We start from the raw sequence: 26,946 nt of genomic DNA, 5'->3' as shown, positions 1-26,946 counted from the left end.
GCAATTAATGTGATGAGCCGGTACATGCAAAATCCAAAGAAGCCTCATCTGGAAGCAGTTTGACGAATACTGAGATATGTGAAAAGTACAATTGACTATGGTCTTTTGTACAAGAAAGGTGAAGATTGCAAGTTAGTTGGTTACTGCGATTCTGACTATGCAGGAGATCATGACACTAGGAGATCAACAACTGAGTATGTGTTTAAGCTTAGTTCTGGAACAATTTCTTTGTGTAGCAAGAGACAGCCGACGATATCATTATCAACTATTGAAGCTGAGTATCGAGCAGCGGCAATGGCAGCTCAAGAGAGTACATGGTTGATACAGCTAATGAATAATCTACATCAACAAGTAGATTATGCATTTCTGTTATACTGTGACAATCAGTCAGCAATTCGTTTAGCAGAGAATCCAGTCTTTCATGCAAGAACTAAGCATGTTGAAGTGCACTATCATTTTATTAGAGAAAAGGTTCTGCAAGAAAAAAATTGAGATGAGGCAAATCAAGACAGATGATCAAGTTACGGACTTGTTCACAAAAGGCTTGAGCATTGGCAATTTCGAAATGTTTCGTTGTCAACTCAGCACAATGAAAATAGAGAGAGCTAGTGTTGAGGGGGAGTGTTGAAGATCAACCCCAGCCCATTACAGAACCCAACCAATATTTTGATTTCAGCCTAAGGAAAATAAAAGCCCAAACCATTTTATCTTAGTCCAAAACAATAGAAGCTTCTCAACAAATGTGGAAGAAAGATATTTTTTAGAAAACTATAAAAGGATATAGAAAAGAGATTTTTTAGGAGAAGTGTGTAGAATATGGTAAATTTAGGGGTGAGCACGGGTAGCGGGTAGAACCAGAACCGGGGGTAAGAACCGAAACCGGAACCGGAACCGGAACCTACCCAGAACCTGCACTGTGCGGGTAGGTTCCGGTTCCAATTTTTTGGAACCGCTACTGTGCGGTTCCGATTCCGGTTCTTACCCCCAGAGGAACCGGAACCAGAACCTGTAAAAAGGGTACCCTGTTTGGAACCTGTTGGGGGTACCCTGTTTGGAACCTGTTTGGAACCTGTTTTGGAACCTGTTTGGAACCTGTTTTGGAACCTGTTTGGAACCTGTTTGGAACCTGTTTTGGAACCTGTTTGGAACCTGTTTTGGAACCTGTTTGGAACCTGTTTTGGAACCTATATTGGAACCTGTTTTTGGAACATGTTTAGAACCTATTTTGGAACCTGGACTATAATGAAATATTTGTGAAATGTAAATAATGGGGGAGTTTCTATTATTTTACATATAAAAAAATTTAAAATAGAAAAAGTTAAATTTTTAGAATAACCTAATTAAAAAATAACGATTAATATACTTATTACATATAAATTACACCATATTAAAAGCTTTAATATATTAAATACATAATATTAAAATTTTGATCAATTTGAATAATTGGAATTATGATCCATTAAAAGTGTTTTACTTTTTAATGTTATTAAAAGAATTATTTTGAATAAAATAGTATATTTGATTGAGTAATAAATATTTAGTTATTTACTTCAATTATCAAGTTCTAGTATATCTATAAAAATTAGTAATTAATTATTATATATGATAAATTGATAAACATTAATAAATTAATTAACTAGTTAAATATCATAATTAATCATTATAACCTTACATTATAGTTAAATGATTACTTAATTAATATAATTTATAACATACTTAATTGATTTATAGTATAATTAATATAGCATTACATTAATGATTACTACTTAATTAATTGACTTATTATAAACATTAGTACAAACTTAATTAAATGATTAAAAATTTAATTAATTATAATATTACATAAAATTTATATTGATTATTAATAGTTAATTCACTATAACATTACATTATAGTATGTTATAAATTAATTATAACATTACATAATTAAATAATACTTAATTGATTATGGTTATGATATTATGTTTTAAACATTAGTAATTACTAATTTGCTACATAAACATTAGACAATACTTAATTAAATGTAAGAAATTTATTAATTATAACATACCTATAAACATTAATTAAACATTACATTATAGTTAAATAATTACTCAATTAATTATAATATTATTATATTACATTATATATTATGATCACTTACTTAATATAACATTACATAGTTAATGATACATAAACATAATTAGTTATGAATTTATAAATTACATTCAAACATTAGTAATTTACTAATTTACTATATTTTACATTACTTAATTAAACGATTAAAAATTAATTAATTATACATTATCTTATATATTTATATATAATTACTTAATCAATTATGACATTCTATTATAAACATTAGTATATTAATCAAATGATTTGAAATTTAATTAATTATAATATTAATTATAGATTTAAGTATGATTATTTAATTCATTATAACATTACATTATACTATTATAGTATGATCATATAATTAATAACATTACATAATAAATAATTACTTAATGATTATGAGTTAGATATTTATTTTAAACATTAGTAATTATAATTTACTATAAAACATTAGCACAATACTTAATTGAATGATAAGAAATAATTAATTATAACATTATCTTATAAAACATTCATTATAAACATTAATTAAGCATTACATTATAGTTAAATAATTACTCAATTAAATTATAATATTATTATATTACATTATATTATGATCACTTACTTAATTATAGCATATATAGTTAAATGATTACATAATTACTTAATTAGTTATGAATTTATAACATTACATTATAAACATCAGTAATTACTATACATTACATTATTTAATAAGCGATTAAAATTAATAATTATAACATTATTTTATATATTTGTATATGATTACTTAATCAATTATAACATTCCATTATAAACATTAGTACATTAATTAAATGATTTGAAATTTAATTAATTATAATATAAATTATAGATTTGTAGTATGATTACTTAATTCATTATAACATTACATTATACTATTATAGTAGATCATAAATTAAAATAACATTACATAATTAAATAATACTTAATTGATTATGAGTTATAATATTATATTTTAAACATTAGATATCTAATTTACTACATAAACATTAGCACAATACTTAATTAAATGATAAGAAATTTAATTAATTATAACATTACCTTATAAACATGAATTAAGCATTACATTATAGTTAAATAATTACTCAATTAAATATAATTTATTATTACATTAGATTATGATCACTTACTTATATAGCATTATATAGTTAAATGATACATAATTACTTAATTAGTTATGAATTTATACATACATTATAAACATTAGTAATTTACTATACTATACATTACTTAATTAAACGATTAAAAAGTTAATAATTATAACATTACTTATATATTTGTAATATGATTACTTAATCAATTATAACATTCCATTATAAACATTAGTATATTAATTAATGATTTGAAATTTAATTAATTATAATATTAAATTATAGATTTGTAGTATGATTACTTAATTCATTATAACATTACATTATATATTATAGTATGATCATATAATTAATATAACATTACAAATAAAAATTACTTAATTGATTATGAGTTATGATATTATATTTTAAACATTAGTAATTACTAATTTACTACATAAACATGCACAATACTTAATTAATGATAAGAAATTTAATTAATTATAACATTACCTTATAAACATTAATTAAACATTACGTTATAGTTAAATAATTACTCAATTAAATTATAATATTATATATACATTATATTATGACACTTACTTAATTATAGCTTATATAGTTAAATGATTACATAATTACTTAATTAGTTATGAATTTATAACATTACATTATAACATTAGTAATTTACTATATTATACATTACTTAATTAAACGATTAAAAATTTAATTAATTATAACATTACTTTATATATTTGTAATATGATACTTGATCAATTATAACATTCATTATAAACATTAGTATATTAATTAAATGATTTGAAATTTAATTAATTATAATATTAAATTATAGATTTGTAGTATGATTACTAATTCATTATAACATTACATTATAATAAGTGTGATCATATAATAATATAACATTACATAATTAAATGATCACTTAATTGATTAGACATTATTTATAAACATTAGTAATTTACTAATTTACACAATTTTAATCGAATTATTATAATTTTATTAATATAACATTATATTATAAATTTTAGGTATGATTATTTAATTAATTATACATTCTATTATAAACAATATTATAATACTTAATTAAATGATAACAATTTAATTAATATAATATATTTATAAATTAAATAGTATTACTAATTAATTATAACATTATAATTACATTGTAGTATGATCACTTATAATTATAACATTACAATACATGTGAGTATGATCACTTATTTAATTATAACATTACTTGTTTTTAATATTAAATTACTAAATTATATTTGGTATATTATAAATACCCAATTAACCAATTATAACATTAATTAATAAATTTATAAACATTAATAATTTATTAACTTACAAATAGACTCCTGGCAAATGGTAATGTTAGTAATTAGTATAAAGAATAGGGTACCTTTGTAATTTTATATTTACAATACAAACAAAGCAAAATGCCTAATCGATTAGGGTATCTCAAATTGACAAATTCAGAAATTCTCCTCTTCTCCACTCTCTGGCCTCTAGACTCTGCCGTCTTCTTCTCTGTTTCACTTCTTTCGCCTATCCTTGACTTTCTTTGCTCGTTCACTACATTTGATCTATGTCGTTCCCAGTTCGTTCAACCAGGTCTTTTTTTGATTACTGCAAAGATCACATTTTTGTGAACCAGAAAAAAACTCATCCTCCCACTGATATTGATGACCTGTTGAGGAGATAGCAGAGGAGAAAAAAAAAAAAAAAAAGAAGTAGAGTTAGTTCTGTTCTCTTAACAAATGTAAGATCTTCTCCATTCTCTCTGCCGTCTCTTCTCTTGTATGAATTATGATTGATTGCTATGTATGATTGAATTTATTACTTAGATTGAAGGTGCATGTCTGCTGCAATTTACGGTAGTTGCAAGCTACGGCAAACTGCAATAGAGCAGCAGTTGCAAATTTATGTCCCATAAAAAGAAGTCTAAAAATTTATGCTGGAGATTTTTATTCATTACTTAGATCTCTAGGGGTCGAACTGATAAGTCATTCAAAGCTTGAAGTTGCCGTCAGAACATATACACAGTATCAAGAGGAAGACTTTAGAAATATTTTTGGTTATTTGAGTGTTAATACGATTTAGGATTGATCATTTCTTTAGGATTTTTGTTGTAGTTTGATTAGGTTTATCTATTAGAATTTTATTCCTTATATAAATAAGTGGTTGGCCTTTAGATCTAGATTTGTTTTTGATTAAGACTTAAAGAGTTTTTTACTCGGGGTGCAACTGCAATCAAATAGTTTTGTTCTTTTCTGGATTTCCTGTGTATTTCAGTTGATACAACTTATCTGTAAGTTCATTAATTTTTGGTTATGAAAGTGTTTTTTTTTCCCAATTTTGAGCTTTATGTTTGCTATATTATTGGGAAGATTATTTCTCAGATAAAGATTACTAAATTTCTAATCTTCTTATTTGGTCATTGCATAATAGATAATAAAGGAACTCCAGCTGCATTATTATTATTATTATTAGTAAAATCCAGCTGCTATTATTATTATTATTAAGTAAAACTCCAGCTGCATTATTTCATAAAACAAGATCTTAATCTTCACTCTCATAATGGAGCAGAAGGAGTGAACCGGTGCCAGATTCTCTATTGTTGATAAATAATTCTTATAGGTTAAATAATTATTTATTTATGTAATCTTTGCAGAAAACAATGTCAGCGACTACGCCGACTAGAGAAGATACTGAGGTTTAGAAGCACCACAAACTGTTGCTTCAGAGTCAACTTCAAATAAGCCTCCACGGTCTAGAGATTACGGTTATGAGTTACATTGAACACAAATGAATGAATAACGAAAATTTGTTAGGGGTGTATTTGTAAACTTATAAGGTGTTTTTGTTATTTTTTAAACTAATAGGGGGGTAATTGATTTTTTATAGGGTACCCTGGAAAGGAACCGGAACCTGCATTTTAGGTTCCGGTTCCTTGAATTGAAGAACCTGTACTGTGCGGTTCCGGTTCCGGTTCCCCGGAAAAGTACAGGGTACCCAGAACCGCTCACCCCTAAATTGGTAATAATGTGTGGTTATAATTATTTCTTAATTTTATATTTATGTGGTGTAGATTGCATGGTGAGGGCTATAAATACCCTCCCTTACATTTGGGTTAGGTATCCTCCAAAAATTAAGTCTTTGTATTCTTAGTTTGAGTGTGAGTTGTGAGCTTTCTTTTTAGTGTTTGTATTTCTCTTCAAATTGTGAGTGGTTTTTGAAAAGTGCTGTAGTATTTTTTATTGTGGGTATAATACAAGTAATTTGTTTCCTTGTTTGAGTCCTAACATTAGTAAGTTTAGAGTTGTGTACTCTAAATTTAACTCAACAGATGCCAGTTCTGGAGATGTTTCCGTCCTTACAGAAATATTTCGACAATGTCGAACACAATTGAGCTATGTGATCTGGCAGGCAAGAATGCACTTCATCTTGCTATGTTAAACAACACCGAGCTCAATGTCAAGGCATTCTTGAGCTTGCCTCAGATAATGGAGCTCGTGAATGAACCTGACAATGAAGGAAACGCACCGTTGCATCTAGCAACCATGAATCACAAGTACAAGTTGGTGAAAAAGCTAATACCAACTAAAGGTGTGGACTTAAGGGCCAAGAACCAGAATGAAAAAACTGCTCTAGGCATCTGTGAGTCTGAGTGGAAAGTTTCTCATGAAGAGGCAATATAATTAGCAGTTGAGTAAGAGTGGTGTTAAAAAGTTCTAACAAGTGGTAATATGTTTCACCTGAAATTTTAATTTCCAATCTGTATTCCTTTGCATTCACATATATCTTTTGGGGATTCAAGTAGGAGACAACATCTTCTAAAGAGAGTCTATCTTGTTGTGTCAGGATCAAGCTTTGTGCTTTGGTATAACTTGGTTTAAGATCTTCTTCATGACGATATAATTTCCCATTGATTGTTTTTCTCTGTATGCTTCTGATTCTGCTTAATCACTATAGTCCCATTTTGTTTCTTTTGGCATTCAAATCCCAAATCTCAAATTCAATGCAACACAAGTCATGCAGCAAGAGAAATGTACAAATGGTTTGTAAGGGCAACTTGAGAGCTTACAAAATTAATCCTAACTGCTAATACTGATTAGTTTTTTGTTTTTATTGAGCAACGAGCCAAAAGATTTTATTTTCACAAATGGCTAACATTTTTTTCCCTTTGCTCTTGAAATGATTGCAGAAAATTCCCCTCAGTGATGCACCCCCGAGTAGACATCCCTATAGCTCGAAGTTTTTTCCGAAAACAAAGAGTGGATTCGAGCACCCTGACTTAGACTTAAAACAAATGGCCGACACCTTGTCAGTGGTTGCTGTACTTCTAGCCACTTTAACTTTTGCTGCAGCATTCACATTACCAGGTGGATACCACGCTGATGGTGAAATTCATGAAAAACATAATAAAGATGAACATCAAGGTATCACTCAATCCTCATAGGAAAGGTATCACTCAAGGTATTTCTGTTGGCAGATTCACTTTCTGTGTGCTGCTCGCTGACAGTGGTGTTTCTCTTGATTCTGGCAATGGCCGGTGACCCTGCCTTCTTGCACAAAGCAATCACCTACAGCAAGAACCTGTTGAAATATCGCCCTTGGCGGAACGTTGGTTGCCTTCATCACTGGATTGGACACAGTTATATCACCAAAGAGCCATCATTATTATCATTATAGGCCTAATGTTCCATTTCTCATCAAATATTTGCGAAGAAAGTCTTCCATATGTACTCTTTTTGTTATATAATTTCTCAGGGGAACAACGAATAACCCTGTTATATGCTACAACACCGGAGAAAGATCTGAATACTCTACTCCTAGAAGTGTTCTCTGTATGCTGGTTCACCCTACAGTCACCTGGCTCTATGATATTTAAGGCCATTCTGTATTAGTGTCTGTCTAATGTTTTTTGTGATCGCATCAAGTTTTGGTGATTTCGTGTTCTGAAAATCTGAAAATGGCATCTGAAAATGAAAATGTGTTCGTTATTACGGTCTTTTGATACATATTTTCCAAGATAAAATAGAGAGTGAAAATTAAAAATAACGTTGAATCCACTTAATCTTGTAGCATCTTGTCTTCATTGTAATAATTTTTACAATTTATTATATGTTAGCCTTTCTTTCGTATTTTTAGAATCTTGTTTTCATTATTATCATGTTTATCCTGTTCTTGGCATGTCATCATCAACTACCACTGCAGCAAAAATTGTTGGTTTGTCTGATAACAGTGTTTAATATGCTTGCCCTTTTGACTAGAGAAAACGCACATATTATGTCATCGCTTTTTTAGAAAGCAAAAATAGATTTGGGTAAAATATTTACAGTCATCTAATTTTTTATGTCCAGCGCGCATGAAAATCCTGTTTTCTGCATGTCAGTTCACCAATTAATTCACTTTAGACCTCCAGAAGGCTGTCATTCATGTCAGTACTTTTTGAGGTGAAACTAATTATACAGTTTTTTTTCACCAAAAAAAGGAAGCAATGAATGTTGACTTTCGTTCTCAGCAACCCAAATGGTCTGCTGCTGGAATGTTCATGAATTAAGGGACTACATAGTTGATGCGTCAACAGAGAAACTTTATTTCCTTAGGTAAACTCATCAATGAAAGCTTGTTGCCCAGATTCTTGACATACCCGTAACAAAAATTTGTAAAAACTAAAATGAAACATTTAACTCATCCTCTGATAATTATTTTACTCTACTGATTGAAAGATTTGAGCTAAAATGGAAGGACAAATGATTTTACAATGTTTGCCCTCATTATTTTTTCGATAGTGACATTCTGCCATTTCACAAAAATAGTTAGGTGGGTATCTAGTTTTCAAACTCAACCCCTCAAGAATAGTTTCCACGTTTAATTTTGAAAATGAATGTATGTTGTGGACAGATTATTAAATAGCTCTCTATTTACAGTAAGATGTTTCTAAGTAATGATTATGGGTCTGCCAACGGACAAGTTCCGTATAGTTTCTACCCTGCTTCCCATTGGTCGATTGCATAGAAGATATTCTTAAATCGCACAAGGTTTGGGCAAGAGGGTGACTCCTAGCCACTCACTCGCCAGACCATTACTTGCCAAGTTGATGACAGCCTTACTCCTTCTATCCTTGGATGACGTGGTAGCGTCTGAACGGCACAATGTCTTTCTGAACTCTAATTGATCCTTACTGACGTAAGCTTGCGTCAGCCTTGATTTTTTAGGTATAACAGAATGTTTTCCATTCATCTAAGATAAACAATAGGTCAACAAATGAGTAATTCCAATTTGGGAAGTGTCCAGTCTGAAGGATATAATATGGCACTGAAAAATCATAAAGACAATTAACTTGCCCAAATGAACAAATCATTTGGAACCGGATAATCCAAACGACTTATAATCTTATATGGGGACAGGTTGATTGATTAAGGAAAGGGAGATCTTAAAGATCCCTGCACCCAATCTCCAATATGATAGTTAATCTGAGCTTTCATAGAAGCCTCTTTTATCAGGAAATTGACATCTGACTTACATAATGTATCTCTTTAGTGCCTTGCCATAGATTGCATTGGTTATCTGCTAGAAGAAGAAGATATCTTGAAACTCATTAATCAACCAGAGATTAGTGGAAAGACAGCCCTTCACTTTGCAACAGCAGCCAGACAGACAAATATTATACGTGAGTTGCTTAAAGAAAGTACCTCATCTGCATATCTGCGAGACAACAATGGAAGGACGCCATTACTGGAAGCTGCCAGCTCTGGAAACTTTGATGTCCTTCAAGAGATACTCCTATACTGTCCAGACACAATGGAACTCTGTGACCCCACTGGCCAGAACGCGCTTCATCTTGCTGTGTTAAACAACACTACGCACAATGTCAGGGAATTCTTGCACTTGCAAGAGATGAAGGAGCTTGTGAATGAACCTGACGTGGAAGGCGACACACCGTTGCATTTAGCTATCAAGAACGAGAACTACAAGATGGTGAAAAAATTGATGGCAACTGAATGTGTAGACTTGAGAACCAAGAACAACAAAGGCCTCACAGCTCTAGACATCTGCGAGTCTGATTGGAATCTTTCTTACAGACAGGTAATCTTATTAGATACCACTTATTTGTAGCAACATGTTTCATATTAAATCTATTCAATGATTCACAATTTGATAGAGTCCAATTTTCCATTTCACCTTCATGGATGGTTGAAATTATTTCTCTTTTATTGTTGATATTATTGCAGAATTCTCTCCATACATACCTGAGAGGGCAAAATGCGCCGCGAGGTAGACATCCCTATAATTATTGGAAGCGTGATCAAAAATCAAAGAACGCATTAAACCACCCTAACGCAGACTTAAAACAATTAGCCAGCACAATGTCAGTGGTTGCTGCCCTTCTGGCAACTTTAACTTTCGCTGCGGCTTTTACATTACCGTGGCTACCATACTGATGATAATGACAAACCTCCTGAAATAAAGCATCCAACTGATGATAAAAATAAACCCGAACTAGGTACCGCAATCCTCATAGAGAAATTATCACTTTAGGTATTTGTGTTGGCTGATTCACTTGCAATGTGTTCTTCCATGACAGTGGTGTTTCTCTTAATTCTAGCAATGGTTGGTGATCCTGCCTTCTTGCGCTCAGCAATTTTTTATAGCAAGAACTTGCTGAATATCGCCCTTTTCGGAACGTTGGTCGCCTTTGTAACTGGATTGTACACTGTAATATCACCAAAGAGTGAATGGTTAGCCATCATTGTCGTCGTCATATGCTCCAGTGTTCCATTTCTCATCAAATTTTTGCACCGGAAGTCTTCCACTTCAAACTCTCTTGTTATAAAATATCTCAAGGGAACAATGAAGAAACCCGTAATCACCTACAGCCCTGGAAGAAGGCGTTCAAATGTTAGTTATGGATACAGTAAAGCCAAATCACCTCACTGGTACCAATCTATTTGATATAATAACTCAGACCATTCTGTCTTGTTTTAATGTCATGCACCCTTCTCTAATCTTTCTTTTAGGATCTTGTTTCAATAAGTTTTATTAGTTTATATATTGTAAAATATAATTTAGACTGTAACATGATTGCTAATATGTATTTCTTTATTTTTTTTATATATATCATTCAGTGTGTTAGCGTCTTGCTTTCATTGTAATCATTTAAACAATTTGTTATGTGGCCTAATTGGGATCCTTGTAGAATCTCGTTTCATTGTTGATTAGAGCCTTCTTGGCATTTCAGTATTCTAAGAATGGGCAGGGTAAATAAGTAGTTATGCTGCTCGCAAAATGTTTGTGAAAGCTGGTAGCTTCTTCATACACCCTAACACAAAAATTTAACGAAATTAAGATGAAACATTTAACTCTGATTATTATTTCACTCACTGATATTTAAAGGTTTGAGCCACAATGGGAAATAAATGTTTTTACTATAAAATTTGCCCCTTATTCTTTTCACGATCACTTATGTTCTGCATTTATATATATAATATATATATATATATATATATATTATATATATATATTGTTAAAATCAGAATATGTTTTCATACTATTAAAATTGGAGTAAAAAGTAAATAAAGAAAATACATATTTGAAAAATATCAATCACACAGAAACACAATATTTTACGTATTCGGCATAACTAGTCAACATCCATGAATAAAAGAATCTATTATAATTTAAAAACACGATACCCATGAACCTTTACAATCAAACCCTTGTATCCTTATGCTCTTTTTTTCTCTTATTCACTCTCTCATAATTCTGAATTGGTTCTAACCTCTCTATTTATAGGTAGAATACGACATTTTTTTCTACTATGATTCATATTTCAAATCCTAATATAATTCCTCTAATTTAATTCACATTCCAGCTTATAGTTAGCTGAATATCTATTTGCAAACTCAACCCCTCAATATGACTTCAACGTTTGGTTTTGAAAATGAATGTATGCTGTGCCAGCTTCATTGAAGGTATAAGATAATACTTCTTTCATGACAAGTAAATAATATATAATATAAATGATATAATACGTTTGTCCGTGATGTAACTGGATTAATTAACATCAAGACTTTTCCTATCCAAATAGATGTGTGCATAGAATGGAGAAAATAATATCCGTAGAATCATTTGATTTTTTTTTCATAAATGTAGATTTTGGTACAAGTCAAGGCCCTACTAAAAGGGTGCCAGAAGAAAGTTTTCCTCTATCCAAGTTAATTAAATTTTATTCTGTTGAACCATTATGGAAATTTTGTTATTTTACAAATTATATATGTAACAGATTTCTATCGGTTTGAGACTCGATAAACTTGATGTATTATAGCACCCTTTCACTAGAGGAAACTTGATGAAAATGATGTTTACAACCATTTACAACCAGAGTTGGATTCTTTTAATTATTTATTAAACTTTAAGAGTCCTCTCCTGTCAATCTCACTATGCATCGAACCAATGAAAGCATTTGGTTAATCTGTGAAAAAAACACAAATTGCAACTGCCAACTGCCAAGGGCTTGTTCTACTTGCAAAATCAACGCACTATTCACGAGAGTCCTTCCTTCTACTTCAACTTTTTGTTCCCATTTTCAGTTAAAAGCAGAGAGTAATACTACTAAATTTCAACCTTAATTTGTTTCTCTCAGAAAGAAAAAGAGCTTAGTTTTGAAAAGCTATGGATTGCATGCTGTACAGGCTCAAGAGAGAGACGTGGAGTTCTTGAACAGTTTATCCAAAGTGATAATCACAACCTCTTCTCTGCATACAAATCAGGAGAACATATTCTTCACATAGCTGCAAAATTGGGTCATGAACCATTTATTCATGAGGCTCTCCGAACATCTCCCTTCCTTGCAACTCATATAAACTCAAAGGGTGACACTCCCTTACATGTCGCGGCGAGAGCTGGCCATATTGCTGTGGTAAAACTTCTCCTCAATGACAAAATAGAAGAGTTACTCAATTGAAACTCCGGGTACAACTGTTTTGAGAGAATGGAAGAGGGGCAGAGTGGCGTTCCAAAGCTGTGGAGGATGAAAAATAAGGTTCAAAGCTTGGCTTTGCATGAGCTTTGGAAGGTGACACGAGGACGTTGCACTTGTTTGTGGGTCTAGACGGAGAGCTGGAGTTGTAACTTGTTTAGGTGAGAGCCCTCATATTTAGCTTCTGAATCAAGGTGTGAAGCAGTAGTGCCGAGGATTTTAATGTTCTTAAAACTAAATTCAGAGAGAGTCGATCTCTTGCGTGATGCTGTAGAGGCCCAGATGGGCAAGATCCTCTGCATGCCAGTCCTCCTTGCAGAAGCACTGGTATGAATATCATACTCTTTTTCTTTAAAATATCTGTCACTTTATAATCTAAAGTTATTAGTTGAAATGTATGACAAGTCACAACATCTTCTATCAATAGATATAATAAAAATCCAAGTTAAATGAACCCATACAGTAAAAATAGGTGAAAAGACAAAAATAAAAGAATTGTATGTATTCCATCATCTAAAATAACTATTTGGTCAAACAAATGAGTTATTCCAATTTGTGTGTGTGGAAGGATATATATATACGCTTAAAAAACCCTGAAGATAAGATCAGTTTTGAACTGGATAATCCAAACGACTTAAATATGGGGACAGGTTGATTGATTAAGGGAAGGAGATCTGACTTATATACGATAGTTTGAGCATCTTAGAAGCCTTTTAAACTATCAGGAAATTTGCATTGATATTATATATGTTCTCTCTTTATGTCTTGCAATAGAATCATTGGTTATCTACTAGAAGATAAGATTTTTGAAACTCATTAATCAACCTGACGTTAGTGGAAAGACTGCCCTTCACTTTGCAACAGAAGCCAGAGAGATAATATTACACGTGAGTTGCTTAAGAGAAGTACCTCATCTGCATATCTGCGAGACAGAAATGGCCGACGCCATTACTGGAAGCTGCCAGTCAGGAAACTTTGATGTCTTTCAGGAGATACTCCAACACTGTCCAGACACTATCGAGCTCTTGACCCGACTGGCCAGAACGCCCTTCTCTTGCTGTGCTCAACAACACGATGCAAAATGTTAGGGAATTCTTGCATTTGCTAGAGATTAAGGGCTTGTGAATGAACCTGACGAGGAAGGCAACACACCCTTGCATTTAGCTTTCAAGAACGAACTACAAGTTGGTGAGAAAACTGATGGAAACTAGTGTGGCGACTGAGAACCAAGAACAATAGAGGCCCACAGCTCTAGACATCTGCGAGGCCGACTGAATCTTTCTTATAGACAGGTTTCATGTTAATTTGAATTTGACTTTTATTGTCTCTCACTTCTTTATTGCTTTATTTCTTATAAAACTATTTGGGAGCAACCTGATATTGTCATTCTTTCAATGTACCACGTTTGATAGAGTTCAATTTTCTATTTCCACCTTCAGATGGCGATGGCTGAAATTTTTCCCTTCTTGATATTTTGCAGAATTCTCCATACATTCCTGAGAGGGCAAAATGCACCCCGAGGTTAGACAGCCTATAATTATTGGAAGATCAATCAAAAATCAAAGAACGCATTAAACCACCCTAACGCAGACTTAAAAATTTAGCGAACACAATGTCAGTGGTTGCTGCACTTCTTGCTACGTTAACTTTCGCTGCTGCTTTTACTTACCAGGGGGCTACCATGCTGATGATAAAGAAATACAGAAATATTCAACATGATAAAAAAAAAACCCTAGTAGTTCTTCAATCCTCATAAAGAAACTATCACTTAAGTATTTGTGTTGGCTGATTCGTTGCAATGTGCTGCTCCATGACAGTGGTGTTTCTCCTAATTCTAGCAATGTTGGTGACACTCCCTTTTTGCGGTCAGCAATTATATACAGCAGGAACTTGCTGAATATCGCCCTTTGGGAACGTTGGTCGCCTTTATAACTGGATTGTACACTGTAATTCACCTCAGATAGATGTTTAGCCATCATGTCATTATCATGGGCTCCAGTGTTCCATTTCTCATCAAATTTTTGCGCCGCAAGTCTTCCACTTCATCCCCTCTTGTTATAAAATATCTCAAGGGAACAATGAAGAAACCCGTGATCTCCTACAGCCCTGGAGAAGGCGTTCTAATCTTAATATTAGTTATGGATACAGTCAAGCCAGTCACCTCGCTGGTACTAATTAATCTATTTGAAGACCATTCTGTTTTCTTCTTTTAATATCATGTGTATATGTAATCCTAATACCCTTCTCTAAAAGTTCTTTTAGACCTTGTTTTCATAATTGTTATATATTGGTAAATAATATTTAATTATAACGGATTGCTATTATGTAATTTTTTTATTTATTTAATTTGTTAATCATAAAATAAAGTTGAATTTTCTCTGTATGCATCCTTATAACTTTTTAGGAATAGATGTTGATAAAAATTAAATATAGAGAAGACCAGCTCAAATATCAATCCATTAGATCTTACAGAGAACGTGTGAATCTTACAAACTTTCTCTCACACTTTAATATGATAGTTCACAATTAATCAACTCTGTAATAATCTTATCTGTCCAACATGAATCTTGTTTATCTAATTATGAACTAACTAATTATGAACTGTTATATCTAGCTATGGAAAAAGTTTATAAATTGGATTATCTCCCATGAAAATATAGGTTGCCCAGGTTGTTTCCCCTAATTAATATTATATTTCCATCAAACTCAAAGGGTACAATCCACTCCACGCGTTGGTGTGGGGGACCCACATCTGGTTTTATTCATTATTACAAAAGTACGCAAGTCGTGTATCATGGATGACGTTCAGACAAGTTTAATTTTAATTAAATCACATAAACTTAGATCATAAAGTTGTTGAAATTGAATAATTTTAGAAACAAATAATATTTTTATGTATGGTAACAATCAACCCTAATAAAATTCTCAATAAATAGGAAATAAAATCTAAATATTATTTTTTTTTTTAAAAGAGATCCTAAATAAAAATAAGAAAAAGTGCACAGAAAATTTAAACAATCTCAAATGGATTTTGGGCCAAAAAACGATCCTCAACTGAGGTAATCGGTTGCTACATCGTCGACTCGAAACAAACTTTCTGTTGATATAATATAAGTCTCGTAAATCTTTTAAATAAAAATTTATGACTATTTTAAATCGGTTATCTGCGTTTAGGTTTCTGACACCCAACCTTCTTCAAGAATTCATCCATGAGATGTTTTAAGAAACTTCTCATTGTTTCCCCTAGTCCTCTACTTGCTCTTTTCGAGAAATTTGTTAGCTCAGTTAGGTCAACAGTTACTCATCCTCCATCGGTTTCTTTAATGTTGAAGGGGACCAAAACGGACACATGGTGGTTCCCAACTGGCACTCATCAATTCGTTTTCCACACCCAACTTTCATAACACCGAAAAAATCTAAATGAATAAAAAAAAACAATTAACTCATCCTCTCTGTCAATATCATTTTACCATATTGGATATTAAGGATTGAGCTACAATGGAAGATCAAATGCTCTTACAGCGCTTGCTCCTCATTCTTTTTACGAAAGTGACGATCTTCCCTTTACTGCTTAATTCCGAATGTGGTAATCACAAGAAAGATTCCCTAGCATCCAACTTGGTTAAAATTGTGTCGGTGAATCAATATGGAAATTTTATTGTTTTTATGAACTCTAGCAGATTTTATTTTTATTTTTTGTTTAAAGCAGTCATGCACTTCTTTTACAAAAGAGATAGGAGAGCAAATTGATCAGTGAGCGTTTAAAAGGATGTTTAACAAACTATTTAATACATGGAATAACTTGCAGCTGCCAATGTGCGGTTCTTAATGCAAAATGAACACACAGTAGATTCTAAGTCCATCCTTTTACTTTTCCTGGAAACGTAGAGAGCAAATACCACTCACCTTGAACCTCAGTTTTCTTTCAGAAAGAAAACGGAAATCTGAAAAGCTTGATTGCATGCTGTACAAGGCTGCAAGAGAAGGAAACGTGGAGTTTTTGAAACAATTTATCCAAAGTGATAATCCCAACATCCCTCTTGCATACAAATCAGGAGAACAATATAATTCACAGTTGCAAACTGGGTCATGAACATTTATTCATGAGGCTCTCAAGACATCTCCCTTTCTTGCATGCCATAAAAACTCAAGGGTGACACTCCCTTACATGTTGCAGCGAGAGCGGGCCATTTGCTGTGGTAAAACTTCTCATTAATGACAAAAGAAGCAGGGTATGTTTAGAGTTGATTCGATCGAAACCCCGGTACAACCGTTTTGAGAGAAATGGAAGAGGGACAGAGTGATTCCGAGGCTGTGGAGGATGAGAATAGGCTTAAGCTTGGCTTTGCATGAGGCTTTGAGGAATGGACTGAGAGGTGCACTGTGTTTGTGGGAACTAGATAATGAAATGAAAGGCTGGAGTTGTAACAAGTGCAGGTGAGAGCCCTCTATATTTAGCTGCTGAATCAAGGTGCAAGGCAGTGTTGCTGAGATTTTAATTTCTTAAGATCAAATGCAGAGAGATCGATCTATTGCGCGATGCCGTCCGAGGCCCTGATGGGCAGAATCCCTGCATGCCGCCGTCCTTGCAGAAGCACTGGTATGAATATACAACTCTTTTTTCTTTAAAAACATCTTAATAATCTGTTTGTTGCAAATCACAACATCTTCAAATGAATAATTCCAAATCCAAGTAAAATGGATACCCATATGGAAAAAATAGGTGAAAGTCGAAAATAAAGAATTCAATGTTTCCGTGTTCAAAGAAGTGATATTTTGCTTGACATTATTTTGGATTAAACTGGAGCTGATCTGCGGCAAAAGAAAAGCTGAGTTTGAAAATCTGGTCTGGGCAGTTCACGTAGCTGTTCTGTAGCATGCTGAAGTGAAGTATTTTGGTGAGTTCAGCATGTATTTGGTTGTCAACTTTGTATCAATTAATGTATGTAATCAAGTTGCTAGTTGTGTGGGTAGGATCATTTTGGACTAAAATATGTTTATGGTTAGGTGCAATAGTGTCTGTCTGTATATTGTCTGCTGTAACTTTTTCAGAAAAACAGAATGCAATATTTCAGCTCTTTTCTTTTATTGTTTTTCATCCTTTCTCTCCCGTAAGACTATATTCATGCTCAAAAACCAACATGGTATCAGAGCTCTATCTTGATCTTAAGGGGCTGCAAAACCCCATCCTGCACACTCTCTGTCAGCCCTTACCTCACCGAAGACAGACTTCATGGCAACAAGTTCGCCTCACTCTTGCCTCCACCTTCAATGGGGAACAGTACCATATGTGGGCTGTGAAGATGAAGGCTACTTGAGAGGTCGAGTTTATGGCAGTATGTAGATGAAGAAAACAGCCACCACAGTTGGGACCAAACCCAACCTGAACCAGATAAGACTCCATGAAGAGGAGACTGCAAAAGCTCCAAGAGCCCTCCCATTTACATGCTGCAGTCACCGATCTAGTTTTCACAAGGATAATGGCTTGTGAGACAGCAAAGGAAGCTTGGGACAAGCTTAAGGAAGAATTTGGGGAAGCACCCAACCAGACATGCAAGTCTTGAACCAGGAGAGAGTTTGAGACATTGAAAATGCAAGAGGCTGAAGTTGTTAAGAGTATGTAGATAGATTAATGATGTGGTTAACAAGATAGTTGTTAGGGAAGAGATAAGTAAAAGAATTGTTGAAAAGGTGTTAGTAAGCGTACCCAAGGTTTGAAGCAAAGATTTCTTCTTGAGGATTCCAAAGACTTGTCTCAAATCACTTTACCGAACTTGTTCATGCTCTTCAAGCCCAAGAGCAAAAGAGAAAATTGAGCAAGAAGACAGTAGTGAAGCTGCTTGTTTGTCCAGCAGAAGAGCAAGCCAACTCAAGAAAAACAAGAAGTTTGGAGGAGAGAAAAGAGAAGAAGAGAGCAACAAGCAGTGGAACAAACCGCAGGTTTCAGGTTTTTGCACCATGTTCCCACTGCAAAAAGAAGAACCATGCTGAGTACAAGTGCTGGTTCAGACCAAATGTTCAATGCAGGCATGCAAGCAGCTTGGCCACATTGAAAAGGTCTGCAAAACACAAACAACACCACTGCACAACAAGCACAGACTGCTGAGATTTACGCAGAATTCTGAATCTGAGCAGCTCTTTGTGGCATCCTGCTATGCTGTTCATTCATGCTGGAACTTGGCTGATTGATAGTGGATGTACAAACCACATGACCCTGATCTGGAGAATTTTGTGCAGTTGGATCAGCATACCAGTCAAGTGTAAAGGTGGGAAATGGAGAACTTTGTGAAAGTTAAAGGCAGAGATGTGGTTGTGCAAACCATGACAGGTACAAAGATCATTTATAATGTATTATTTGTTCCTGAAATCAACCAGAATCTGCTTAGTGTAGGACAAATGCTAGAAAGAAATTACATTCTGCATTTTGAAAATAAAACCTGCACTATATTAGATGATGAGAGAAAGGAGTTGATGCATGTGAAAATGGCTGGGAAAAGCTTCCCGGTTGAACTTAAAAAACCAGATTTCATGCGATGTCAGTAAACTTAGATGATACAAACCTATGGCATAAAGATATGGTCATTACCATTATGCTGGACTTAAGCTAATGCACTTAAGGGATGGTACAAACCTTACTCGAAATAGAAAAAGAGAGCCTATGTAGAGTATGCCAAATAGGGAAGCTTAGCAGACCAGCCTTTCCTACAAATCAGGCCTGAGAGCTACTGGAAAGCTCCAATTGGTGCACACTGATGTGTGTGGACCAATGCAGACTCCATCCCTGAATGGATCCAGATTCTTTTCTTGTTCATTGATGATCATTCAAGAATGACTTGGTGTACTTCCTAAAGCAAAAGGGAGAAGTGGCTGCTGTGTTTAGAAGGTTCAAAGCTGAAGTTGAAAACCAAGCTGGAGTTAAGATGAAGGCTTGAGAAGGACAATGGAGGTGAATACACCTCTAATGAGTTTGAATCAACTTGCAGGGAGGCTGGAATATGGCATCAGTTTAGTTGTCCCTACACTCCCCAACAAATGGATAGTGAGAGAAAGAATAGGACATAATGGAGATGTCCAGGTGTTTGCTGACTAAAGGAATGCCAAAGGAATTATGGGCTGAATCAGTCAATACTGGGTGTTTGCTGAATAGGCTACCAACCAAAGCTTTAAAGGATCAAACTCCATTTGAAGCATGGTATGGATTTAAGCCACAAGTGGATCATCTAAGAGTATTTGGGAGTATATGCTTTGTACTCATACCAGCCATCAAAAGGTCAAAACTGGATGACAAAGCAACGGTTGGAATTCTGGTAGGTTACAGCCTCCAATCAAGGCTTACGGATCTTCATTCCAGAGTCAAGAAAGGTCAGTGTGGAATTGGGAAGAGAAGAAAATTCAGGTAGATCCACAGCCACAGCAAGAGAACAACTGCTGAAAACAAGATGGGGCAGATTCTGAAACAGAAGAAGAAATTTCAGTCAGGGGAACTAGCGCTCTTGCTGAGATTTATGGCAGATGCAATGTTGCATTGCTTGACCACATCTTACCATAGGCAACTAAGTCTAAGGAATGGAGACTTGCTATGCAGGAGGAGTTGTCCATGATGAAGAATGGAACATGGGAACTTGTGGAAAGCCTACCGGGAGGAAATGATCCAAGTAAAGTGGATCTTCAAGAAAAAACTGATCCTGATGGTTCAGTTTTGAAGCACAAAGCCAGGTTAGTTGTGAAAGGGTTTGCACAGCAACATGGTGTGGATTTCCAAGATACATTTGCCCCGGTTGCAAGACATGATCAATTAGATTGGTTCTAGCTTTGGCAGCCCAATTCAAGTGGAAAGTGTATCAAATGGATGTTAAGTCAGCTTCTTGAATGGTTGGCTGGATGAGAGATTTTTGTTGAACAACCTGATGGATATGAAGTCAAGGGGAAAGAAGACCAGTTGTACTTACTGAGAAAGGCCTTGTATGGCCTGAAACAAGCTCCAAGAGCTTGGTACAGCAGAATCAATGATTACCTAGTCATCTTGGTTATGCAAGAAGCCCCAATGAGCATACTTTATATGTAAAAAGGAACAATGAGATGTGATTATGGTTTCCTTGTATGGGATGATTTGTTGGTGACTGGAAACAATGAAATTCAGGTGAAGAGTTCAAGAAAGCAATGCACAAAGAGTTTGAGATGACTGTTTGGAAGAGACTTACTTCCTTGGAATGGAAATCCTCAATCTCAAGAGGGCATTTTCATTTGTCAAAGGAGATATGCAATGAGATGATTAAGAAATTTGGAATGGTGAATGCAAGTCAGTTGCCACACCTTTGGTGCAAAATCAAAGGCTATGCAAAGATGATGGAGCAGCCCCGGTAGATGAGACAGATTATGGAGAATGATTGGGAGCTTATTGTACTTGACAGCAACAAGGCCTGAGCTGATGTTTTCAATTAGTTCTATCAAGATCATGAGCAAACCAAGTGAGAGCATCTTAGAGCAGCCAAGAGGGTGCTGAGATTCATTAGAGGAACTGCAGATCATGGAATCTGGTTCAGGGAATCAGAAAATTTCAGACTGATAGGGTATGCAGACAGTGATTGGGGAGGCTCCTATGATGTATGCAAGCACATCAGGGTATGTATTCCTGCTGAATTATGGTGCATTTTGTTGGTCTTCCAAGAAGCAAGAAGTAGTGGCACAATCCACTGCAGAGCTGAATATATTCACTGCAGCTGCAGTAAATCAAGCTATTGGTTAAGAAATTTGCTAGCTGATATGAGGTAAAACAGGTTGAGCCTACTGAAATTTTCTGTGATAATCAATCGGCTGTTGCTATGGCTAAAAATCCAGTCTGCATGGTCGAACTAAGCACATAAAAATCAGTTTCATGCAGTGAGGGAGGCTGAGCAATCCGGAGAAATCAGATGACACACTGCAGAGGGGAAATGCAATTGGCTACATATTTACTAAGTCCCATGTTAGGTCCAAGTTTGAAGACATGAAGCTTAACTTGGTGTCTCAAGCAAAAATATCAAGGAGAGTGTTCAAAGAAGTGATATTTTGCTTGAAACATTATTTTGGATTAAACTGGAGCTGATCTGGCGCAAAAGAAAAGGCTGAAGTTTGAAAATCTGGTCTGGAGCAGTTCACTGCTGTTCTGTAGGCATGCTAAGTGAAGTTTTTGGTGAGTTCGCATGTATTTAGGTTGTCAACTTTGTATCAAATTAATGTGATGTAATCAGATTGCTAAGTTTGTGTGGTTAGGATGCCATTTGGACAAAATGTTTTATGGTTAGGTGCAATAGTGTCTGTCATGTATATATGTCTGCTGTACTTTTTCAGAAAAACAGAATGCAATATTTCAGCTCTTTTCTTTATTGTTTTTCATCCTTTTCTCTCCCGTAAGACTATATTCATGCTCAAAAACCAACATTCCGTTCATCTAAGATAAACACTGGTCAACAAATAAGTTATTCCAATTTGTGAAGTGTGAAGGATATTTATATAGCCTTAAAAAACCCAAAAGACTAGCACAATTTAATCCAATTTGAGCAATCTGACTTGTATATGTTCTCTCTCTATTGCATGCTATAGATTGCATTGGTTTCTTGCTAGAAGATGAACATGTCTTGAAACTCATTAATCACCTGACATAAGTGGAAAGACTGCCCTCACTTGCAACAGCAGCCAGACAACAAATATTATACGTGAGTTGCTTAAAGAAAGTACCTCATCTGCATATCTGCGAGACAACAATGGAAGGACGCCATTACTGGAGCTGCCAGCTCTGGAAACTTTGATGTCCTCAAGAGATACTCCTATACTGTCCAGACACAATGGAACTCTGTGACCCCACTGGCCAGAACGCCTTCATCTTGCTGTGTTAAAACACACCACGCACAATGTCAGGAATTCTTGCACTTGCAAGAGATGAAGGAGCTTGTGAATGAACCTGACGTGGAAGGCGACACACCGTTGCATTTGCTATCAAGAACGAGAACTACAAGATGGTGAAAAATGATGGCAACTGAATGTGTAGACTTGAGAACCAAGAAACAAAGCCTCACAGCTCTAGCATCTGCGAGTCTGATTGGAATCTTTCTTACAGACAGGTAATCTTATTAGATACCACTTAGTTGTACAACATGTTTCATATTAAATTTATTCAACGATTCACATTTTGATAGAGTTAAATTTTCCATTTCACCTCTGGATGGCTGAAATAGGATGGCTAATTCTCTCTCTTTATTGTTGATATTTTGCAGAATTCTCTACATACATACCTGAGAGGCAAATGCGCCGCGGGGTAGGCAGCCCTATAATTATTGGAAGCGAGATCAAAAATCAAAGAACGCATTAAACCACCCGAACGCAGACTTAAAGAATATAGCCAACACAATTCAGTGTTGCTGCACTTCTGGCTACTTTAACATTCGCTGCAGCCTTTACATTACCAGGAGGCTACCATGCTGATGATATGACAGACCTCCTGGAATAAAACAATCAAGTAAAACTTTTTAGGTACCTCAATCCTCATAATGACCCCATCACTAAGGTATTCCTGTTGGCGGATTCACTTGCAATGTGCAGCTCCATGACAGTGGTGTTTCTGTTGTTCTAGCAATGGCTGGCGACCCTGCCTTTTGCGGTCAGCAATTATTTACAGCAAAACTTGCTGAATATCGCGCTTTTTGGAACGTTGTTGCCTTTGTAAGTGGATTGTACACTGTTATATCACCAAAGAGTAAATGGTTAGCCATCGTTGCTCATCATGGGCTCCAGTGTTCCATTTCTCATCAAATTTTTGGGCCAGAAGTCTTCTACTTCAACCCCACTTGTTATAAAATATCTCAAGGGAACAATGAAGAAACCATTATCTCCACAGCCCTGGAAAAGGAATTCAAATATTACTACTGTATACATCAAGGCAGATCGCCGCGCTGGGGTATTAGTTAATCTTACTTGATATAACTCAAAGATCATTCTTTTTCAAGTTTTAATGTCATGTTTGCGTGTAATCATAAACCCTTCTCTCATTTTTCTTCTAGGATCTTGTTTTGATAAGTGGTATTGTTATGACGCCTTGTTAAATTTTAGATGTTGATCAAGTTGAAAAGACAAATATAGTGCTGTTTAATGAACCAGAAGCCTCCCCAATTTAATTGAAAGTGGTTGAATCAATTCTAATCTAATAACATAACATTACACCAGTAAAAAATATATATAAGAAGACAGGTCAAATAACAGTCAGGATCCTATGGAAATGATACCCAGATGATTTCTCCTAATTAATCTCAAATTTTCACGGCTGTCAAAATCTTTCTATGCGTTACTTGCATCGCACCAGTGAAATTTTCAACTTTGAAACTTGCAGAGATGACTTTGTTCTTGTTGCAAAAACCTCCTACAAGCGCCTCCATTTGACTTCATCATTTTCTTTCTCCTGTCTTGATTTCATTCCCTGTTTCAGTTAGTGAAAGAGCAAAGACAACCTGCTAATCGTATACCCAATTTAGAGCCATTGAATAAGCTTTGATTGCTTGATGTACAAGGCAGCAAGAGAGGGAAACGTTGAGTTTTTGAAGCAGTTCATCCAAGGTAGTGACAATAATCTCCTCTTGCCGACACATCGGGAGAACAATATAGTTCACATAGCTGCAAAGCTGGGACATGAAACTTTTGTTCGTGAGGCTCTCCAAGCATCTCCATTCCTCGCAAGCCATAAAAACTCAAACGGTGACACTCCACTCCATGTTGCAGCCAGGGCTGGCCACGCTGGTGTGGTGAAACTTCTACTTAGTACTAAAAGTAGTTTATTCAGAGTTGATTCGATTGAAACTCCAGGAACTACAGTTTTGAGAGAAATGGAAGTGGGAGAGACTGGAGCTCCCAAGCTTTGGAGGACGAGGAATATGGTTCAAAGCACAGCTTTGCATGAGGCTTTTGAGGAATGGACACGAGGAAGTGGCAGTGTGTTTGTGGGAACTGGACAATGAAATGGCTGGACTTGTTAATTCTGCAGGGGGGAGCCCTCTATACTTAGCTGCTGAATCAAGATGCAAGGAAGTGTTGCTGAAGATCTTGAAATTCTTAACACAAGTGTCATATAATCCTACCCTCTTACGTGAAGCTGTCCGAGGCCCTGATGGGCAAAATCCCTTGCATGCCGCCATCCTTTCAGGAAGCAGCGGTATGCTCACTCTCTCCAGAAAAGCTTTCCATGTAAAAAATCTATGTATCCAAGGGAAACGTAAAATGCCATTCATTCTTCTTTTTAATAATATTACTTTATATATGTTAACTCATACTTTTTCATTCAACTAAGTAATCACAATTATGGTTTGATTGTGAATGAAAACCTATGAGCAAATGATCACAACCAAGATAGAAAAAATAGAAAGCCTAGTAAATTTATCAGGAAATAGGCATTTGACTCATACTTTTTATATCTGTTTGATGATACAGAATGCATCGGTCATCTTCTTGGTCTAGAGGAGACTCTGGAACTCATCAACCAACCTGACATGAATAGAATGACAGCCCTTCACTTTGCAACAGCAGCCAGAGAAACAAAACTTATACGGCAGCTGCTGAACGAGAGCACCTTATCTGCATATATAAAAGACACAAAGGGTTGGACCCCATTACTTGAAGCTGCCAGCTCAGGAAATTTTGATGTCTTCCAAGAGATACTCCAGCACTGACCCGACACAATCGAGCTATGTGACCCGGCTGGATGGAATGCACTTCATCTTGCTGTGTTAAACAACACTGCAAAATGCCAGGGACTTCTTGGGCTTGCCTGAGATGAAGGAGCTTGTGAATGAACCTGACAAGGAAGGCAACACACCATTGCATCTAGCCATCGAGAACAAGAATTACAAGATGGTTAGAAGATTGATGGAAACTAGATGTGTAGACTTGAGAGCGAAGAACAAGAGGGGCCTCACAGTCTTAGACATCCGCGAGTTCGATTAGTAACTTTCTTACAGACAGGTAATTAATTTTCAATCGCCATCTGAGATCAATCAGTTGAATTAATAAGTACCAATCTGCCTGACATTCTTGTTATTATTGCAGAAATCACTTTATAGTTACTTAAATGGCCAGCATGCACCTCGAGGTAGACATCCCTATAATTGGAAGCTTTCTCCAAAGAGGAAGAGTGTATTCAATCACCCTGGCTCAGACTTAAAGCATCTAGCCAATACCTTGTCAATGGTTGCTGCTCTTCTGGTTACTCTTAACTTTCGCTGCAGCGTTCACTTTACCAGGTGACTACTATTCTGATAATGGCAGTCAAGGAAAGAACAACGATGACCAAAAAGATTACACTGGTGAGTCCGTCCTCATAAAGAAGGCATCACTTAAGGTGTTCCTGGTGGCAGATTCACTAGCAATGTGCTGCTCCATGACGGTGGTAATTCTCTTAGTTCTGGCTATGGTTGGTGACCCTGCCTTCTTGCACTCAGCTATAATTTACGGCAAGAACTTGCTGTATATCGCGCTTGGAGGAACATTGGTTGCATTCGTGACCGGATTGTTCTCAGTTATAGATTCAGAGAGCCGATGGGTGGCCATTGTTTTGATCGTCATGGGCTCTAGTGTCCCATTTCTCATCAAATATTTGTGCCGAAAGTCCTCCATTTCGACCCCTTTTGCTAATCAGTTGATAAAAGGGGTCGATTAAAGTTAGACAGCCTTTCTATTCCAGCACCCTGGGGAAAACATCAGAAAGATTAGCAAGTCGTAGAAAAGTGA

At 35.1% G+C, this 26,946-nt stretch overlaps 2 protein-coding genes across 2 annotated transcripts; both read left to right on the top strand.

Annotated features, from left to right (window-relative positions):
* The first annotated feature begins 7,757 nt into the window (after positions 1–7,757).
* Positions 7,758–10,660, top strand: LOC116123872 (protein ACCELERATED CELL DEATH 6-like). Its single transcript, XM_031409615.1, has 4 exons — positions 7,758–7,866; positions 7,983–8,059; positions 9,759–10,304; positions 10,451–10,660. Exons 1-4 carry the CDS (start codon positions 7,758–7,760, stop codon positions 10,658–10,660), a joined length of 942 nt encoding a protein of 313 aa, XP_031265475.1.
* Positions 10,661–25,182: 14,522 nt separating this feature from the next.
* LOC116123871 (ankyrin repeat-containing protein NPR4-like) lies at positions 25,183–26,875 on the top strand. The gene is made up of 5 exons (XM_031409614.1): positions 25,183–25,375; positions 25,651–25,882; positions 25,971–26,073; positions 26,266–26,308; positions 26,445–26,875. The coding sequence occupies exons 1-5, from the start codon at positions 25,183–25,185 to the stop codon at positions 26,873–26,875; spliced, it is 1,002 nt and encodes a 333-aa protein (XP_031265474.1).
* The last annotated feature ends 71 nt before the right edge of the window (positions 26,876–26,946 follow it).

The sequence above is a fragment of the Pistacia vera genome, unplaced genomic scaffold (assembly GCF_008641045.1).
Source record: "Pistacia vera cultivar Batoury unplaced genomic scaffold, PisVer_v2 Contig146, whole genome shotgun sequence".
Lineage (NCBI taxonomy): Eukaryota > Viridiplantae > Streptophyta > Magnoliopsida > Sapindales > Anacardiaceae > Pistacia > Pistacia vera.
Note: the sequence above shows the minus strand (reverse complement) of the source record. Positions and strands in the feature narration are given on the sequence as shown.

Bases quoted from the DNA above. Each gene is read 5' to 3' on its own strand.
- LOC116123872 (XM_031409615.1), top strand. From the start codon at position 7,758: ATGGCCGGTGACCCTGCCTTCTTGCACAAAGCAATCACCTACAGCAAG. The intron at 8,060-9,758 runs GTATGCTGGTTC...GTATCTCTTTAG, and splicing joins TACTCCTAGAAGTGTTCTCT to TGCCTTGCCATAGATTGCAT. The intron at 10,305-10,450 runs GTAATCTTATTA...ATATTATTGCAG, and splicing joins GGAATCTTTCTTACAGACAG to AATTCTCTCCATACATACCT.
- LOC116123871 (XM_031409614.1), top strand. From the start codon at position 25,183: ATGGCTGGACTTGTTAATTCTGCAGGGGGGAGCCCTCTATACTTAGCT. The intron at 25,883-25,970 runs GCACTGACCCGA...GCAAAATGCCAG, and splicing joins GTCTTCCAAGAGATACTCCA to GGACTTCTTGGGCTTGCCTG. The intron at 26,309-26,444 runs GTAGACATCCCT...CTTTCGCTGCAG, and splicing joins TGGCCAGCATGCACCTCGAG to CGTTCACTTTACCAGGTGAC.